General features: G+C 45.0%; 1 protein-coding gene across 1 annotated transcript in view; it reads right to left on the bottom strand.

Annotated features, from left to right (window-relative positions):
• LOC140195832 (nucleotidyltransferase MB21D2-like) overlaps positions 1 to 20,905 on the bottom strand; it is a 48,424-nt gene extending 27,519 nt beyond the window's left edge. Inside the window, exon 1 of the mRNA XM_072254468.1 lies at positions 20,704 to 20,905. Coding sequence (XP_072110569.1) covers positions 20,704 to 20,905 — 202 coding nt within the window. The remainder of the gene's footprint in view (positions 1 to 20,703) is intronic.
• Positions 20,906 to 21,429: the final 524 nt, after the last annotated feature.

The raw sequence follows: 21,429 nt of genomic DNA, 5'->3' as shown, positions 1-21,429 counted from the left end.
TAAAGTTCAAAGTTCATTGTCAAAGTACATATATGTCAACATGTATAACTCAAATTTATAAGCAATAAATATCAAGAATGAGAGGAGTCCTTGAAAGTGGGTCTATTGGCTGTGGGAACAGTTCAGTAATGGGGCAAGTGAAGTTGAGCGAAGTTATCCCACTGGTTCAAGAACCTGATGGTTGAGGAGTAGCTGTTCCTGAACCTGGTGTGAGAGTCCTGAGGCTTCTGTATCTTCCTGATGGCATCAGCAGGAAAACAGCTTGATCTGGGTGGTGGGGGTCCCTGGTGACGGGCGTCCTGAGATAACACTCTGTGTAGATGTGCTGAATAGTAGGGAGGGCTTTACAGACTGGACCTTATCCATTAATTCTTGTGGGATTTTCCATTCAAGGGCACTGGTGTTTCAATAATAGGCCATGATAGAACCAGTCAAAATACTCTCCACTACAGGACTATAGAAGCTTGTCAAGTTTTAGATGTCACGCCGAATCACACAAACCGCAGAAGTAGAGGCGCTGCTGTGCTTTCTTCATAATTGCAGTTACATGCTGGGCCCAAGACAGGTCCCCCAAAATGATATCCCTGAGGAATTTTAAGCTGCTGATCCCTGCAGTGGCTCATGGACCCCTGGATCCTCCTGAACTCCATAATCAGCTCGTTATTCTTGCTGACATTGGGTAAGAAGTTGTTGTTGTGACACCACTCAGCCACATTTTCAAATCTCCCTCCAAAATGTTGATTCATCACCACCTTTGATTCAGCCTGTGGCAGTGGGGTCATCAGCAAACTTAAATATGGCATTGGAGCTGTGTTTCCCACACAGTCCAAAAGTGTAAAGTGAGTAGAGCGGGGGACTAAGCACACAGGACTATGGTGCATCTGTGCTGATGGAGATTGTGGAGGAGAGGTCATTGCCAATTCAAATTGAACTGAAGTATATGTGTATTACCATACAAAGCAATGTTCTTCCAGACCATGGTGCACAATACAGTACATATAACTTACACACATAGTACAAAGTAATATTACCATAGATTTATCAATAACAACATGCCAGAAGACTGACATTTTTCATAAGGTGCATTTACAATCCAAGCTAAAAAGCCAACAGTACAACTCTACTCAACCAACACACACAAAATATTGGAGGAACTCGGCAGGTCATGCAACATCCATGGAAAAGAGTAAACAGTCAACATTTCAGGCTGAGACCCCTCGTCAGGACTCTGCAGCATACACAGATTGTCTCGTTTTAGTGTGATGCTTCATGAGTAATGAGACCTGGGTGCTGGCAGGGAATTCAGCAGCCTTACAGCCTGGGGGAAGAAGCTGTTCCCATCCTGACAGTCTTTGTCCTGATACTACAATATGTTCGGCCTGATGGTAGGGGGGCAATGAGATTGCAGGATAATATCCACTTTGGTGGCTAAAATAGGAAAACAGATTATTATCTGAATGGTGGCCAATTAGGAAAAGGGGAGGTGCAACGTGACCTAGGTGTCATTATACACCAGTCATTGAAAGTGGGCATGCAGGTACAGCAGGTGGTGAAAAAGGCGAATGGTATGCTGGCATTTATAGCGAGAGGATTTGAGTACAGGAGCAGGGGGGTACTACTGCAGTTGTACAAGGCCTTGGTGAGACCACACCTGGAGTATTGTGTGCAGTTTTGGTCCCCTAATCTGAGGAAAGACATCCTTGCCATAGAGGGAGTACAAAGAAGGTTCACCAGATTGATTCCTGGGATGGCAGAACTTTCATATGAAGAAAGACTGGATGAACTGAGCTTGTACTCGTTGGAATTTAGAAGATTGAGGGGGGATCTGATTGAAACGTATAAGATCCTAAAGGGATTGGACAGGCTAGATGCAGGAAGATTGTTCCCGATGTTGGGGAAGTCCAGAACGAGGGGTCACAGTTTGAGGATAGAGGGGAAGCCTTTTAGGACCAAGATTAGGAAAAACTTCTTCACACAGAGAGTGGTGAATCTGTGGAATTCTCTGCCACAGGAAACAGTTGAGGCCAGTTCATTGGCTATATTTAAGAGGGAGTTAGATATGGCCCTTGTGGCTAAAGGGATCAGGGGGTATGGAGGGAAGGCTGGGGCGGGGTTCTGAGTTGGATGATCAGCCATGATCATAATAAATGGCGGTGCAGGCTCGAAGGGCCGAATGGCCTACTCCTGCACCTATTTTCTATGTTTCTATGTTTAATATATACCGGGGCACAATGATCCCGATTCAAGAATTGGCTCAAATTATGCTAAGTACCAAAGACCAACCCGTTGGTAAGCTGCTATCCATGACTCAGATGTTTAAGATGAATTTAAGGTGCAAGGAGCACAGGAAAAAAACACACACAAAATGTTGCCAGGACTAGACACCACAAGACCAGGAACAGAATTAGGCTTTTTTGCCCATTGAGTCTGCTCTGCCAGTCCACCATAGCAGATTTATTATTCCACTCAACCCCATTCTCCTGCCTTCTCCCTGTAACCTTTGACACCCTTAGGGCCTGAGTTATGGGGAGGTTGGCCAGGTTAGGTCATCATTCCTTGGAATGGAGGAGAATGAGGCGCAACATTATAGAAATATTTAAAATTATGAGACATGGATAAGCATTTATGATGATCAATAGATGATAACAGTATTTTCCCCAGTGCAGGAGAGTCCAAGACTAGTGTGCATAGATTTTGGATGAGGGAAAAGATTTTAAGGGGGACCAAGGAGTAACCTTTACCACAGAGGGTGGTGAGACGAGTGTAAGGAACAAGCTGCCAGAGGAAGTGGTTGAGGCAGGTACAATAGTCTCATAAACACAAGAGGTACCAACCTGATGGTATGAACATCGATTTCTCCAACTTCCAGTAATTTTTCCCCTCCCCCACTTTCATTTCCCACTCTGGCTCCCCTCTTCCTTCTCTTTTCCTCATCACCCCCCCCCCAGTGCCCCACCTCCTTCCCTTTCTCCCGTGGTCCACTCTCCCCTATCAGATTCCTTCTCCAGCCTTTCATCTTTTCCACCCATCACCTCTCAGCTCCCCACTTCATCCCTCTCCCCTGTACTCCTTCCCCCTTCTACCATCTTGTTCTGGTTTCACTCCCCTTCATTTCTAGTCCTGATGAAGGGTCTTGGCCTGAAACGCCAGCTGTACATCCCCTCCATAGATGCTGCCCGACCTGTGGAGTTGCTCCATGTGTTGGTCTGGATTTCCAGTATCTTCAGAATCTCTTGTGACCATCATCTCTTTCCACAACTTCCCCTGGCAGTATGTTTGAACTCAGTGCTAAAAAATCCTGCTTCAAACTTTCTCTCTCTCTCACATTAACACCCTCCGCTATTTGGCACTATTGAGAAGGAAGACCCCCCCCACCCCCACCTTTCCCCCCACCTGGTTCACCCATCACCTTCTAGCTCGTACTACTTCCCCTCTCCCCACCATCTTATTCTGGCTTCCTCCCCCTTCCTTTCCAGTGCTGATGAACTGTATCAGCCCAAATTGTCAACTTAAATCCTTAAATTTAACCAACTTTCTTGTAATTTCAATACTTATCCCATTCTTTTTAAAGAGTTGTACTGCATTAATATTGCTGATTGTTGGCAACTTGTCCGTAACCAGGGAGGATGGGAATGAGGCCAAAGCTTTCACTAATTCCACTCTGCTTTCATCAGCTCTGAAAGCATTTTACCCAGGCCAGGACATTTATTCACCAAAGCAACTGAACTGTGTACTAGAGCCTTGAGTTTACCCCGTCATACAACCACCATTCTTCATGAAGTAAGAAGCACTCCCTTTCTTTTCCAATATTTTTATAGAAGCGCTCCCATATCTTCCACCCGTGGGAGGAATAAATTCAAGCAAAGGGTACACTAAATACACAGCCTTGATATCCAACTTTTGTGACTGCTGGTAGCAGCAAATAATCAAGTCTATCATCTAGCCTGATACTTGGAAGTCACTTTAATGTGTCATAGAAAATACACGCAGTGGTCACCATTAGGTACAGCAGTCCACATATTAAACTGGCCACGAGTGTGGTCCTCTGCTGCCACAGCCCATGCTATATTACCATGATGGGAGTTGTATTTAGACCCCCAAATTGTAGTAAGAACGTTGCCTACAATTTACAACAGAAGATTAAAAAATGCACACCAAAGGGGCAATGTTACAATGGGGGACTTCAAACGCAAGTACATTGGGAAAAATCGGGTTGGTGCTGGATTCCAGGAGGGGGGATTTCTAGAGTGTCTACAAGATGGCTTTTTAGAGCAGCTTGTGGTTGAGCCCACTAGAGGATTAGCTATTCTAGACTGGGTGTTGTGCAATGAACCAGAACTGTTTAGAGAGCTTAAAGTAAATGAACCCTGAGGGGTCAGTGATCATATGATCAAATTCATCCTGAAATTTGAGAAGGAGAAACTAAAGTCAAATGTATCAGTATTGCGGTAGAGTAATGGGAATTAGAGGCATGAGAGAGGAGTTGGCCAAAATTGATTGGAAAAGAACATTGGCAGGGATGACAGCAGAGCGGTGATGGCTGGGATTTCTGGAAGCAATTCAGAAGGCACAGGATATACACATCCCAAAGAGGAAGAAGTATTCTAGAGGAAAGATGACACAACCATGGCTAAGTGAAAGCCAACATAAAAACCAAGTAGAGGGCATATAATAATGAGTGGGAAGTTGGAGGATTGGGAATCTTTTAAAACTAACAGAAGGCAACTAAAAAGAAATTAAGGTAAAGATGGAATATGAAAATAAGCTAGCCACTAATATTAAAGAGGATACCAAAAGTTTCTTCAAATAAAAAAAGTGTAAAAGGGAGGTGCGAGTGGATATCAGACTGCTGGAAAATGATGCTGGAAAGGTAGTAATGAGGGACAACAAAATAGCAGATGAACAGACTGAATATTTTGTACCAGTCTTCATTATGGAAGACATTAACAGTATGATGGAAGTTCCAGGTGTCAGGGGTCAAGAAATGTGTGAAGTTACCATAACTAGAGAAGGGTTCTTGGGAAACTGAAAGGTCTGAATGTAGATAAGGCACCTGGACCAGATAGTGCACACCCCAGAGTTCTGAAAGAGGTGGCTGAAGAGATTGTGCAGACATTAGTATTGATCCTTCAAGAATTACTAGATTCTGGAATGGTTCCACAAGACTGGAAAATTTTAAGTCACTCCACTCTTCAAGAAGGGAGAGAGGCAGAAGAAAGGAAACTATAGGCCAGTTAGTCTGACCTCAGTGGTTGGGAAGATGTTGGAGTCAATTAGTAAGGATGAGGTCTCGGGGTACTTGGAGGCACATGATAAAATAGGCCATAGTCAGTATGGTTTCCTCAAGGGAAAATCTTGCCTGACACATCTGTTGAAATTCTTTGAAGTAGTAATAAGTAGGATAGACAAAGGAGAATTGGTTGATGTTGTGTACTTGGAATTTCAGAAGGCCTTTGACAAGGTGCCACACATGAGGCTGCTTAACAAAGATTCTAGCATGAATAAGGCAGTGGCTGATTGACTGGAGGCAAAGAGTGGGAATAAAGGCAGCCTCTTCTGGCTGGCTGCCACTGACTACTGGTAGACTCCACTAGTGGAGTTTGCGATGGGACCGATTCTTTTTACGTTATATCAATGATCTAAATGATGGAATTGATGGTTTTGTTGCAAAGTTTGCAGATGATACAAACATAGTTGGAGGGGCAGGTAGTTTTAAGGACGTAGAAAGGCTGGTGAAGGACTTAAGACAGATTATGAGAATGGGCAAAGAAATAGCAAGTGGAATACCAGGAAGTGTATGGTCATGCACATTGATAGAAAAAATGAAAGGGTTGACTATTTTCTAAATGGAGAGAAGATACAAAAATCTGAAGTGCAAAGGGACTTGGGAATCCTTGTGCAGGATTCCCTAAAGGTTAATTTGCAGGCTGAGTCGGTGGTGAGGAAGCCAAATGCAATGTTAGCATTCATTTCAAGAGGATTCAAATATAAAAGCAAGGATGTAACTTTGAAATTTTAGAAAGCAGGTGAGGCCTCAATTGGAGTTTTGTGAACAGGTTTATCTTAGAAAGGATGTGCTGAAACTGGAGAGGGCTCAAAGGAGGTTCACAAAAATGATTCCAAATTTGAATGGCTTGTCATATGAAGAACATCTGATGGCTCTGGTCTTTATTCACTAGAATTCAGAAGAACTGAAACCTCATTGAAACCTATCAACTTGACAGAATGGACGTGGAGAGGACGTTTCCTATGGTGGGACAGTCTAAGACCAGAGGACGCAGCCTTAGAATAGAGGGGTGTCCTTTCAGAATGGAGCGGAGGAGGAATTTCTTCAGCCAGATGGTGGGAGTCTGTGGAATTAGTTGCCACAATTAGCTGCACAGGCCAAGTCTTTATGCAGATTTATGGCAGAGGTTGAGGGATTCTTGAGTGGTCAGGACATGAAGGGATTGGGGGAGAAGCCAGGAGATTGGGGCCGAGGGGAAAATTAGGTCAACCATGATGATATGGTGGAGCAGACTCGATGGGCGAAATGGCCTAATTCTGCTCCGACATCTTATGATCTTAATAACTGAGGGGGTTCATGAAACCAAGTTAGGAACCCCTGCTCTAGAGACTGTTGTGCATGAAAATAACAGAAGATCAGCAGTTTCTGAGATACTCAAACCACCCCATCTAGCACCAAACATTCCATGGTCAAAGTCACTTAGATCACATTTCTTCCCCATTCTGATATTTGGCCTGAACAACAACTGAACCTCTTGACCATGTCTGCGTGCTTTTATGCATTGAGTTGCTGCCACATGATTGTCAGATTAGATATTTGCATTAACGAGCAGGTATACCTAATAAAGTGGCCCTTGACTGTGTGTTACCTTACACCACCAAGATTTATTTTATTGCAGGCATTTACAGGATAAATAAAACCATGAAAAACTAAACATAAACAAATGGTTGTGACGGCTGGTTCAAGAACAAAGTAGTCAGTGTTCGGGAGCCATTGATGCCAGGATTTTGTAATATCCAACAGATTAAGCAAACAACTTCTCTGCTTCTTGGAAGAACAGCTGCAAAGGTTTGTAAAACCTGCGTGCAAGTTCGTCCATCGCTTTGCTTTAAATTAGTTGCTTAGAAGTTGAACCTTTTCAAACGCTGCTCTGCAAACCTGAAATGTTCAATGCTTGCAATTCTTCTAGTCACAGGATTCACAAAGGGTTTGTGCAGATCTGTGGCTGTGGGAGGGAATCTGCCTTCATCCAGCAAGCTGGATCTTTCTTCATTGTCGATGCCAAGTGTGCATTGGCAGGAGCTGGTGCTGGCCCTCGTCCAACTGGTACAGCATCACACTTCAGCTCCAGCCGACTTAATTTTACCCCTTCACAATCCCAGTTTGTCTGCCTAATCTAGATTTTAAAATCTGAAGACAAAATTGTCTTGACTAGCAATATCCCAGTGTAGGAAATCATTTCCTTCCAATTCAATGATACTGTGATGGTATTGGAATCCCTGTCCACAAAGCCCAAAACTAAAAAAGGTTTTAAGCCCCATCTGGTATGTTTCCTTAAGGTTGTTGTAGCCAGGGGTGGTAATGAGGAGAAGCTCCCACTACCTATTAAATGCTCCCAATGGCGTGAACCTCAAATAGCCTCTGACAAACAAGTCCAGCTCCTGGCCTTCACATGGGCTACTAAGCCTGGTGGAACCATTACTACCGACTAGAGAAGGGGCAAAGGCAGATTACTGGCACCCTTAAATCAGTCACTTCGTGCAGATAGGGCTCACTAGCCATGGATGGCAGCTCACCTATGAGAAAGAAAACTCTGGTCACAAACGTCTGCTGCATTGCAGATCTACCCACTCATGGGGAAGGCTTGGGGAGTAAACTCCAAGGGAAAAATCCGGAACTGGAGTTCCCAAAACATTGAGTTCAATGTTGACTGACAACTCCTGTGACGCTGCTGGTACCAGACTGTCTCTGCCATTTCTTTGGGTTCATCAGATGCGTGGAGAGGGGGAGCTTGGTACACGGGCAACAGCTTGCTCTCCAAATTGTACTGCCCAGACTTGCATACCTAGCCAGCTAACGAGTCCTCCAAAAGTTGAGGAGTGAATTATAGTTCTTTGTCACCCCATCTTTCTCTTATTCTCCTTGTCATTTATAAGGATCTCCAATGCCTTTTATCTTTTATACCATTTTACTACTTGATGAGATTATCTGCATGTGATGTTTTCCAGACAGCTTCCCTGGACAAACCAATTCACACAGACGGTCTGAAAGTCTCAAACGACTATTGGTTGACTGTCTGGCTTTGTCATGGGTGGTTTTTCCCTGATTCTTTAGTTTTCTTTGTTATTTCTTTGTATTTACTGCAAATGTCCACAAGAAAACAAATCTCAGAGTTGAACTTTGTGTACTTTGATCTTTGAGTTCTTGCAAGTTGAGCAAACATATTTGTTAGAAGTTTAATTCTCTCAAACAGCTGACCCTTTGGAAAGGTCACACTGCTGTAGTAGAAAGCTGAGATTAGCAATAAGCCTTTGGGGCCCTGGAAAGTGAATATCTATCATAACACCAGACATTAACCCTCTATTCCAACCAGTTAGCTTACCCGAGCCCATCACCCCTATTGGGGCATAGGTTGCTGACAGGAGTTCACCAGAGTCCTTTGTCCTGGGACAGTCTTTCAAGTCATCCCAGGTGTAGCCCACCTTTTTTCTCTCCCAGGGAAGGGGTTTTCAGAGCTTCCCCTGACATTTCTGTAGCTCTGGGTTTTTAAAAGGGTCGGGAACACTAACCCCAACCCTGTACCCAACCCTCCTCCTTTCAGAGCCAGGCTTGGGACTGTCCATGGCAGAGTTATTTTGCCCAGTGGAGGCAACTTATCTTCAGTATCACAGATTTTAAATTCAATCTAAGATTCATTGTCTTTCCAAAATCCATATATAGGTACATACACATACTGACTGGCCAATAACCCTTTGTCCCAGTCAAAGGCTATTGGCATGGTATATTATCTCCCCACTAATGCAGTCCTCCCTTCAGACAGTGAACATCTCCCTCAGAGTTCAGTGTTCAATAAATTTCATCAACTCTGATCTTCCCATTAAAAACCCATGAGAGATCCTAATTTACTGAAATTACTTTGTAATGAGCATGGTCCTGTTTGGCTTCAATAACAGGCTGGAAAACTCAGACATGAGGAAATCTGCAGATGCTGGAAATTCAAGGCAACACACACAAAAATTGCTGGTGAACGCAGCAGGCCAGGCAGCATCTATAGGAAGAGGTACAGTCGACATTTCGGGCCGGGACCCTTCCCCTCCCCCTCCCATTTTCAAATCTCTTACCATCTCTTCTTTCAGTTAGTCCTGACGAAGGGTCTCGGCCCAAAACATCGACTGTATCTCTTCATATAGATGCTGCCTGGCCTGCTGCATTCACCAGCATTTTTTGTGTGGGAGGCTGGAAAACTGGTGTTTTTCAGGAAACAACCTGCTGGGAAAACTTATCAGGATCTATGGGAGGGAAGGAATTATCATAAGTTTTTGGGCTGAAACTTGTATTGGACTGTTAACACTTTGCAGATCCAGTCTGGAATCACAAGCCATAGGTGCAGTCTATAGGCAGCAACATTACTAAATCGGTCCATTCCTCGTTTTTGGTTAAAAACACTGCCTTCTGCACCTTTGTTATTCAGATTTATCAATCACACGTACACCCAAGTATGATGAAGTGTACTGTTGCATTAACAACTGACACACAAGGATGGGCTGGTGGCAGCCCACAAGTAATGGCACAAGTTGTTGTGCATAGCATTCCCACCACATTCAGCAGAACAATTCAAGATTGTTTAATGTCATTTCCAGTGCAGAAGTATAAAGGAGAACACGCACATGAAATTAAATTAAACAGTCTTGAATCTCTAGCTAGATAAATTCCTCACCTGTCCAAAGGGACATCCTTCTTTTCTGAGGCTCTGCCCTCTGACCTTAGACTTCCCCAGCAACCAGAACACCCAAGGATTTGACGAGGGCAGCCCGCAAGTGTCACCACACATTCTGGCACCAACATAGCACGCCCACCATGTTCAGCAGAACACCACGAAACGAGGCACCAGCAAAGCAAGCACGTTCCTGTCCACCCCTTCAAGCTCAGGCTTCCAGCCCAGAACAGGCTGCCCTCAGGCTTTCAGTCCTTCGCCCTGCACTCGGGCATCGGGCTGGCAGCCTCCACTCCCTGACCTGGACTCAGAGACATCAAACCTGTAGACAATTGTCCCAGGGGCTGCGACAAAGATTCCCAGCAGAACCTCAGCTTATTCAACCCATAACACTACCATGGGGGAGGTGTGTCTCTACCCAAAGGAGGTGCAAGGCGCTCCTTCCCTCCACTAGCCCGCAGGTCACCCTTGGGCAAGGTGTAGCACCTGCTTAGCCAACACTACCCCCTCCCCCCGGATCAGGGTCATGAGAAGCCAAGGGAGCAGGTGGCGGATGGTCGTATGAGCCGCTGGTGCATATCACAAGTCCTGGTTATGTGACCGCTGTTGCCAGGTAGTCAATCTCTGAAGAGCATTGCTAATGGCTGGGGTCACCTGTCTTGTAAAGACACTGTCCAGAAGGCAATTGCAAACCACTTGTGTAGAAACATTTGCCAAGCACAATCATTATCATGAAAAAACCATGATCGTCTATGTCATACAACATGGCACATAATGGTGATCACTACAGCTCAGCACTCACAGACCCGCGCCTCTTCCACTGCTTGTCGCATTTCAGTGGCAACAAGCAATTCTGACCACTTCAGAATGGAACTGGGAAGCTTCTCTCGAGAGGTGGGGGATAGGGGTAGATCTGGCAGAAGTTTATCAGATTGTGAGCGGAGAAGCATAGATAGAGTTTGCCAGGGTTGAAATGTCTAATACCAGAGGACATGCATTTAAGGTGAGAAGGGGTAGTTTCAAAGGAGATGAGGGCCAGGGAGCGCTGGTTGCCTGGAATGTGCTGTCTGGGGTGGTGGTAGAGGCAGATATATTAGGGACATTTAAGAGACAAAGGTGAGTGCACAACTGCACCGTGAATGGACCCAAGCCTGGCCATGAAAGGAGCAGGGTTGGACATGGGGCTAGCAAACCCATCCATAAAACCTCAGACCCACAAGAATGCCAACAGGAGCTTCAGAGATCTCATCCCTGGGAGAGGAAGGAACTTCAGCTGGAAGACCATTGAAGTCGTGCAGTGAAAATGGAAACCACAAGGCCGATCAACCTTCCAGCCCAGGACAGAGGACCCTGGCAAGCTGCTGCTGATGGCCTTTGCCCCAGGAGGGGTGAATGGCTTAAGGAAGGCACGTGAATGCGAGGAAAGTGAAGGGGTGTGGGTATTGTATAGGCAGAAGGCCATTTGATTACTAATTTATCTGCTTTGGGCCAGCTTTGTTTCTGTGCTGTACTGTTCTATGTTCTCTGTTGTTCAGTATCCAAGTGAAGGCTCAACAATAACCAAGCATTCAAGAGGGGCATCCATGAGGTCAAGTGTCCAAGAGTAATGAAACTAGGACACAGAAAACTCAATCACTCTGGCTGTCGGGCTTCAGAGTTCAATTCCACTGCCGTCTGTATGTTCTCCCATGGCTCTGTGGGTTTCCTCCAGGTGCTCCGGTTTCTTCCCACAGTCCATAGATGTACTGGTTAGTAGGCTCATTTGTCATTGTAAAGTATCCTGTGATTAGGCTGGAGGTAAACAGATGGTTTGCTGGGCAGCGCCACTCGTTGGGAATTATCCAGAAGTAAAAAAAGTCAGCCCACAACATGGAGTAGAGGGCAAGAGTCATACTTCAGCTTGGCAGATCCACAAGACAAGGACACAAGAGGCAGAGAGAAGAGATTAAATGATCTTAACCCTTCCCCCTACAGGGACAATGAACTCGGTATTACTCAAAGGCCAGCTTTGTTCCTCTTGTGAATGGCAGAAATGTGACCTCATTCCACTCTAATCCTTTATTCACAAAGCCAGCCCTGACTGGCTTACCACAATCTGAAACATTAGTATTTCCGTTCTAAATAACATCAGACTCCTTTCAGGTTTATGTCATCCGACTGTGTAGATGTACAACCAAACAAAATAACATTTCTCTAGACCACAGTGCACCCACAAAACATATCACACACAGCACATAAAATAATCAAGTACATAAAATATAATTCCAAATGGATGTTGTGCACAGCGCAGGTAAACTGTAAACAGTTTGCTGTCCTAGTGACGAGAACTCGGTGGTGGCAGGGTATTCATTAGTCTCACAGCCCGAGGGAAGAAACTCTTACCCAGTCTGGCAGTCCCACATCACATTAGCACTCCACAAGGCATTTTCGACATCGTAGGACATGGGGAAAAGCTGCTGCACAATAAATTACTGACCAGCCATTCAAACCAGAGAGGAAAGAGGCACTGTGCCAGATCAGCTACCCTGCAAGAGCTTTAATGTACAGAGGTATGGTACGGGGTTGCATGGTGGTTAGCTTCAGTTCCTGCTACTGTCTGCAAGGAGTTTATATGTTCTCCCCACGATCGCGTGGGTTTCCTCCAGCTGCTCCAGTTTCCTCCCACAGCCCAAAGGCGCAGGATTAGTGAGTTGTGGGCATGCCAGGTTGATGCCAGGAGACAGGCAACACTTGTGGGCTGCCCCCAGCACATCATCAGACTGAGCTGATCATTAGCACAAACAACCTGATAGAGGTGTACAAGATGATGAGGGGCATTGATCGTGTGGATAGACAGAGGCTTTTCCCCAGGGCTGAAATGGCTAACATGAGAGGGCATAGTTTTAAGGTGCTTGAAAGTAGGTACAGAGGGGATATCAGGGGTAAGTTTTTTTTTTAAAATATGAAGAGTGGTGAAATGGGCTGCTGGTGACTGGTGGAGGTGGACATGATAGGGTCTTTTAAGAGACTCTTGGATAAGTACATGAAGCTTAGAAAAATGTAAGGCTATGGGTAATCCCAGGTAATTTCTAAAGTAAGGACATGTTCAGCACAGCATCGTGGGCCGAAGGACCTGTATTGTGCTCTTGGTTTTCTATGTTTCTGTGACCCATTTCACTGCATGTTTCAATGTATGTGTGACAAATAAAACTAACCTTTTCATACTTTCTTCTGAATGGGGGCAGCCGCATTTTACTGCATCATGCCCACTCACTTAACCTGTCCATATCCCTTTCTGGTCTCCACACACCCTACATAGAACAGTATAGGTCCTTCACCCTACCATGTTGCGCCAGCCTTTTAACCTACTCCAAGATCAATCTGACCTTTCCCTCCTACGTAGGCCTCACCTTATTATGCCCCCTCATATTAGCCATTTCTGTCTTGAGAAAAAAGTCTGTCTGTCCACTCAATCTACGCTTCTTATCTTGTCCACCTCCATCAAGTCACTCCTCACCCTCATTCGCTCCGAAGAGGAACCCCAGCTCACTCAACCCCTCCTGAGAAGACATACTCTCTAATCCAGGCAGCATCCTGTAAACCTGGCACACATCTCGTTTCCTGAACACTACCACAGTATGACACAAAGTACAGGCATCCACAGTGCAAGGAGCAGCTTCGAGAGTCCTGGCCAGCTGTATCGGCACCTGCTATGGGAGTTTCAAGACATCTGACCACAGAACTGTGCAGCAGATTGTGAGGACTGCCGAGAGAATCGCCCCCACTCCACATATCAGATATGCTGCATTCGTAGAGCCCTCAGTATGGTCAAGAACCCCTCCCATCCATCCCATCGCTTTGACGTCCATCAGGCAGTGGGTACAGTACAAACAAGGACTGGTTATCTGATAACAACTTCCTTCCCCAGGCTGGGAGACTTCTTTCCTTTTCCAGTCTTTTTATTAATTTTCAAAATTTTAAACATAGCAATAATCTTGATAAACAGAATGGGATTACATTATTGATAGCTAACATTTGCAAATATAAAATTGCTGATAGTACAAGTACGTTAGATCTCCCCCACTCCAAATATAATTGAACATGGTAAAAGATAAATGGAAAAAAAAACAAAAAAACCCAAACTAGAAAAGAAAAAACACTAAATTAAGCTAAGCAAAACTAGACTAGACTAAACTGAACAAAACTGCAACAAAGTCGGGCTAACATATTACTTTGGATACAATCATTAATGTCGTTAACTCCATTCCTCTATCTGTATATTTTTAGTTTAAAAAAAAAGATTTGAAAAAGGACAAACTACATCATATGAAAGTGTTGAATAAATGGTCTCCAAGTTTCTTCAATTTTAATCGAAGGATCAAAGGTGCCACTTCTGATTTTCTCTAAATTTAAGCAAGATATAGTTTGAGAAAACCATTGAAATGTAGGAGGAGGATTGACCTCTTTCCAATTCAATAACATAGATCTCCTAGCCATTAATGTAAGGAATGCAATCATCCAGCAGGCTCATATAAGCTCTATTTGTGATAGATATAATGCTTCCTTGACTCGTATGTTCTGGTCTTGCCCTTTTTTGGATAAATATTGGAAAGATATCTTTGATATTGTTTCTACAGTTTTGTGTATTGATTTACAACCTCACCCCATTACTGCAATTTTTGGGTTACCAGTGATGGAAGATAGTTAGTTATCCCCTTCAGGCTGTGAGACTTCTGACCACCGATTACCACACAGTGCGCATTACTCATGACAGTACCAACAATACACGATTTGTACCAGCAGGCCAACCTCCAGAGCACCAGATAACATCAAAAGGTGTAAGCATTCTGCAAGTTGCTCGGGATTGGAAAATGGACGTGGACTTGGAAAAAAAGCTTGTGTTTCCCCCAGACATTGCAGCTATGACACTCCAGCCAGACATGGTCCTGTGGTCCACAACAGCCAAGCTGGCATAGGCTGTGGAATTGACAGTACCATGGGAAGATGGTGTCGAAGAAGCTTATGAGAGGAAAAAGACCAAGTACTCTGAACTGGCAACTGAAGCTGCCCAGAATGGCTGGAAGACCAAGATTTTTCCTGTAGAAGTGGGATGCAGGGGATTCGTTGCTACACCTATGACCAGTCTATTGAAGAAGATGGGGGTGAGGGGTCACTCCCTCCAACAAGCAATCAAGTCCTTGTCAAATGCAGCAGAAGAAATTTTAACTAATTTCCCCTGGGATCAATAAAGCATGACTATGACTAAGAAAGCAGCAATTGGATTTGGATTAAAAGGAAAGACAACAACTGGGCTGCAAGATGAAGACAGGAGGGTATGGAACTGAGGGGGGTGTATCTGGGACGCCAGGTAGCACCGTTGAGCCCTCTGGAGACGTCGTGGGCTTATCAACGAAACGTCAAAGGAGGGTGCCCACCTGATGACCCCGATGACGTACCTACCCTCCCTCCTTGTCACCACTCCAAACCCACTGGCAACATCGAGTGCCAACTTACCATAGGGATTGAAACATCAAGTCCTAGTAGTTTTACTGTATATTTAACTATATTGTGTATATGCATTTTATATCAACTTGCGCATCTACAGAATACTTTTTTTTTATCCTTTAAATTTTATTATGTTCATATTGGTTCATGCACAGCATGTGTGCTGCGTTTTGCACCTTGGTCCCCGAGGAACATTGTTTCATTTAATTGTATAGGTGTGTATGGTTGAAGACAATAAATTTGAACTGAAGGAATTAAATCGGTAACTGCCTCTCTGAAGAAGGAATTAATTACCAAACCACATCCAAACGTATTTAACAATTTGTATTGATAGTAAATCATCTTGTCATTTATAATTTTGGCACGGTGTGAACTGATCGCCTCAGCTGTGAATAAAAAGGACTTGGAGACTAAATTAGAATGTGCTTAATTAAGTTTTACAAAGTGGAGGATAGGGAATAAAGGGATTCCACAGTTGTAAGGTTAGAGAAAAGGTTTGAGGCAGCACTGAAGCGCAGTGGTTAACGTAACACAGGTTCAGTTCCTGCTGCTGTCTGTGAGGAGTTTGCATGATCGTCCCGTAACTATGTGGGTTTTGGCTGGATGCTCGGCTTTTCTCCCACCTTCCAAAGGCAATCAGAGTTATTAGAGGCTAACTGGGTCACACGGATGGAATTCTGCAGTGCAGGCTTGCATCTCTAAAACTAAAAAAAATTATGACATTTAGGTAGACCCCAGTGTGAAGAGAAGGCAGTTGTCCTACAGAACATCCTTGAGGTTGAAGGAATATTGACCCAGATTAAACTGAAAGGATAAATGGACTGGGTATATGGACCATACCCCAACATTTATTCAGAGATACAGCACAGCAACAGGCTCTTCCAGTCCAGCAAGCCCGTGCCATCAAATTACACCCGTGACCAATTACCCTACTAAATTAGACTAGGTTAATTGGTCACGGTACAGTAGCGCAGTGGTCAGCACAATGCTTTACAGATACAGGTGACCCCGGATTCAATTCCCGCCGCTGTCTGTAAGGATTTTGTATGTTTCCCCATGACCACGTGGGTGTCCTCCCACAGCCCACAGATGTACCCGTTGGTAGGTTAATCATTGTAAGTTGTCCCGTGATTCGGCTAGGGTGACATCGGGGGATTGCTGGGCAGCGTGGCACTGCATCTCAATAAATTAAAATAACCGTAGGTCTTTGGAACTTGGGAGGAATCCAGAGCACCCGGAGGAAACCCATGTGGTCACGGGGAGACCGTACAAGCTCTCTACAGACAGTGGTTGGAATTGAACCTGGCTTGCTGGTGCTGTAATAGTGTTATACCAACCACTATTCCTCACCCATTTTTGCAGCTTTGACAGTCTTCTAATCTCCTCTGGACTTGGACCCCAAGATCCCTCTGCACATCAACACTGAAGGTCTTGCCATTAACTTCTGCTCATTGGTGTGTAGGAGAATGATGGGTGACCTTAAAGGGGTGGATAAAATTGAGAGGCATAGATACGGTGAAGCCCTTGTCAATGAGAGGGGTCAGAGGAGAATGACCAGACTGGTTCAAGCTGACAGGGAGGTGACAGTAACTCAAGTAACCACGCATTACAACAGTGGTGTGCAGAAGAGTGTCTCTAAATGCACAACACGGTGAGCCTTGAAGTGGATGAGCTTCAGCAACAGAAGACCATGAGCATGCACTCAGTGGCCACTTTATTAGGAACAAGCACCGAATAAAGTGGCCACTTGCATTTGCTGCAGCTTAATAAGACCCTACATAGGCCGCATCTGGAGTACTGCACACAGTTCTAGTCGTTCCATTACAGGAAGAACGTGAAGGCTTTGAGGTGGGTGCAGAAGAGGTTTACCAGGATGTTGCCTGGATTAGAAGGCATGTGTTATAACAGAGGTTGGACAAATTTTGGGTTGTTTTCTCCGGAGGAGATGGAAGCTGAGGGGAGATCTGATAGAGGTTTATAAGTTCATGAGAGGCACAGATAGAGTAGACACCGAGTATCTTTATCCAAGGATTGAAGTTTCTGATACCAGAGGTTATGTATTTAAGGTGAGAGGGAGCAAGTTCAAAGGAGATGTGAGGTGCAATTTTAAAACACTGTTGTGTGCTTAGAATGCGCTGGCTGGGGTGGTGGTCGAGGCAGATGCAATAAAGGCATTCAAGCTAACGTCAGCACGTAAAGGAGTGGGAAGTGGAATAACATGGACATTGGACACGCAGGTGAAGTTAGTTTAGTTACCGTTTGATTTCTATTTTGTTTGGCACAACATTGATGGATAAAGGCCTCTACCTGTTGATATTTTTATTGCAACTTACAGTGAATTTATGCCAGCAAAGTACTGCTGTCACAAAACAAATTTCACAGCTTCAGAATCAGATTTAATATCACTAACATATGTCGTGAAATTTGTTATGTGGCAGCAGTACAATGAAGTCATGCAAAAATAGAAATTAAAAAGTAATGAGGTAGTGTTCATGGGTTCAATGTCCATTCAGAAATCAGACGGCAGAGGGGAAGAAGCTGTTCCTGAATCGTTGAATTTGTGCCTTCAGGCTTATGCACCTCCTCCCAGGCATGACCTGGGTAATGAGCGTCCTTATTGACAATAAACCTGATATTGATTCCTCACTGTTCTATGTTCCATTTGTTTCAGAGTTCAAGGTAAATTAATTATCAAAGTATGTACATTTTCTTACAGGCATTCAGAGCAGAAGGAAGGAACACAACAAAATCTATGAAAAACTGCACAGAAAAACTGACGAACAACCAATGTGTAAAAGAGAAACTCCACAAATACAAAAAATATTAAATAAATAGCAAATAGATAATTCTGAGAACATGAGATGAAGAGTCCTTGAAAGTGAGTGCATAGGTTGTGGGAACAGTGTTGGAGTGAGTGAAGTTGCCCACACTGGTTCAGGAGCTGATGGTTGAGGGGTAATAACTGTTCCTGAACCTGGTGATGAGAGCCCAGAGGCTCCTGTACCTCCTTCCTGATGGTAGCAGCAAAGAAGATGGTGTGGGTCCTTGATGGTGGATTTAATGGATATATGTGGAATTTATTTCTGGTCACCTCCAGTATCCTAGAGAAACAACTTCTTTCCAGCATCATCAGATTTCTGAACAGTCTGTGGACATTTTTTTTTTTTTTTGCACAATTTTTGCAATTTGCATAATTTATGACTTTGCAATGTACTGCTGCCACAAAATAACATGTTTCACATCATATTAATCAACGAGAATAAACCTGAATCTACGGTTCCCATCCTCCCCCAACTACATACTCCAGAGAGATAGAAACATAGAAAACATACAGCACAATACAGGCCTTTTGGCCCACAAAGCTGTGCTGAACATGTCCTTACCTTAGAAATTACCGAGGGTTACCCACAGCTCTCTATTTTTCTAAGCTCCATGTACCTATTCAGGAGCCTCTTAAAAGACCCTATCGTATCCGCCTCCACCACTGTCACTGACAGCCCATTCCATGCACTCACCACTCTCTACGTAAAAAAAACTTACCCCTGATATCTCCTCTGTACCTACTCCCAAGCACCTTAAAACTTTGCTCTCTTGTGTTAGCCATTTCAGCCCTGGGAAAAAGCCTCTGACTATCCACGTGATCAATGCCTCTCATTATCTTGTACACCTCTATCGGGTCACCTCTCATCCTCCGTCGCTCCAAGGAGAAAAGGCCGAGTTCACTCAACCTATTCTCATAAGGCATGCTCCCCAATCCAGGCAACATCCTTGTAAATCTCCTCTGCACCCTTTCTATGGTTTCCATGTCCTTCCTGTAGTGAGGCAACCAGAACTGAGCACAATACTCCAAGTGGGGTCTGACCAGGGTCCTATGTAGCTGCAACATTACTTCTCGGCTCCTCAACTCAATCCCACAATTGATGATCACAGAGTCAACCTGCGCAGCCGCTTTGAGTGCCCTATGGACTTGGACCTCAAGATCTCTCTGATCCTCCACACTGCCAAGAGTCTTACCATTAATACTATATTCTGCCATCATATTTGACCTACCAAAATGAACCAACTGACACTTATCTGGGTTGAACTCCATCTGCCACTTCTCAGCCCAGTTTTGCATCCTATCGATGTCCCGCTGTAACCTCTGACAGCCCTCCACACTATCCACAACACCCCCAACCTTGCTGGCAAAAGGCCAGCAGTGGCATAAAGAACCCTGCACACCCTGTTCAGAGACTGTCTGTCCCACTCCCATCGGGGAGGAGACTACCAAGCATCCAGCGCCAGGACCACACTCAAATATCGTTACTTTCTCCGAGCAGTAAGGCTGATCAATGTCTCCACCCGCTAACACACTCCTCCAACCACCACGACTGTATCATTTCCTGTCAGAGTCACCTTATGTACAGACACTCCCATGCCTAGTGTCACTTTATGCACATACAATTTTAATGTATAACGTATTTATATTTATTGTTTTTTTAAAAAGTTATTATAATGTTTTTGTGCGGCATCGGACCCGGGGTAACGATTATTTTGTTCTCCTTTACACTTGTGTGCTGAAAATGACATTAAACAATCTTGATTTCCAATTCTCACACTCTGGAGTGGGCACTTAAGCTCCGGACCCGGACCTTAGCGCAGATACACAGCAGGCGTGCAGCTAGTGATTATTCCCAATCAAGATTCTAGCATGTTTCATGTCATTTCCAGCACACAGGAGAATGAAATCATTGTTACTCCGGATCCGATACAGCACAAAAGAAAATCGCTGTAAGATAAAGAACATAATCAATATAATTACATAAAACAGCTTACATAGATTAATTGTATGTCCGTAAAGTGAGGCGAGGCAAGGAGTGTCCGTACATAAGGTGACTCTAACAGCGAAAAGACAAAAGTCGTGGCGGAGTTCGTTGGTGGAACTGGTTTTGAATCAAAGAATGATCTTTGCTTTGAAACAAGGTACGTTTCGGGGGAAACGCCAAACTATGATCTTTGAAGGAGAAAACAAAACGAATTGGAGGTTTCCCAACATTCTTAACAATTAAGAACTTCACAGACTTGCCCAAAAAAAAGCGTAGAGTTGCAAACTGAGCGTCGCCGACATACAAGCCCCCGCCACCGGAGCGTGTGAGGGCGAAGACACGCTCGGGAAATTGTCCACGCTCACACACACACTCACGCACCAAAGAACCCGAGGGCGAAAGGGTGACTTTGAATGTTACCGAGCCCCCTCCTCCGCGGCGGGCGGGAGGTACCGCACTGACGGGCCGCTCACCCAGCATAGAGAAGATGAAGTCCTTGGCTGTGTGGATTTCTAGGGCTCGGTGATCATCGTATTCGCGCTGGTCCTGGCGGCTGAATTCCTGGATCAGTTTGTTCAAATCCTCGATCTTAGCTCCCGACCTGAAATCCAGCTCCGCCGGCGTTTTGGACGCACCGAGGCTTGGTCTATCGCCTGCGCCGTTCGTAGCCGCCATCTTCGACCAGATTGTACGGGAACAGGGTGTGGGGGAGAGACAGCGGTGGGAATTTAAGGTTTTAAAAAATCCGCGGGCTTTCCCCCACCTCTCTATCACTTTCTTCCCCTACCGCCCCCCACCTCTAATTACACTGCAGCCGAACAGCTTGCAGGCAGTGCTTAAGAAATCCAGCGAATAAAGCGACCCGCTTCCACAGGTCCTTTCAAACCCACTGAATGAATAAAATCTACACGGAAATTGACAATTGGAACCTGATGTCGAATCAACAAGCGGATCACAATGTAGCGCTCGCTCACCGCTACTCTTAAAGAGACCGCCGCCCCGAATCCCCCAACCTCCTCCCTCCTCCTCCTCTTCATCCCTCCTCCTCTTCCCTCTTCCCTCCTCTCCTCCACCTTCCTCCCTCCCCTTCCCCACCCTCCTCCTTCTCTCCCTCCCCTCTCACCCTCCACCTCCCCCCTCCCCTCTCCCCCTCCCCTCTCCCCCCTCCCCTCTCACCCTCCCCTCCTCCCCCTCCCCCC

This window comes from Mobula birostris, chromosome 4, assembly GCF_030028105.1.
Source record: "Mobula birostris isolate sMobBir1 chromosome 4, sMobBir1.hap1, whole genome shotgun sequence".
Classification (NCBI taxonomy): domain Eukaryota; kingdom Metazoa; phylum Chordata; class Chondrichthyes; order Myliobatiformes; family Myliobatidae; genus Mobula; species Mobula birostris.
This window is presented reverse-complemented; position numbering and strand designations above follow the sequence as displayed.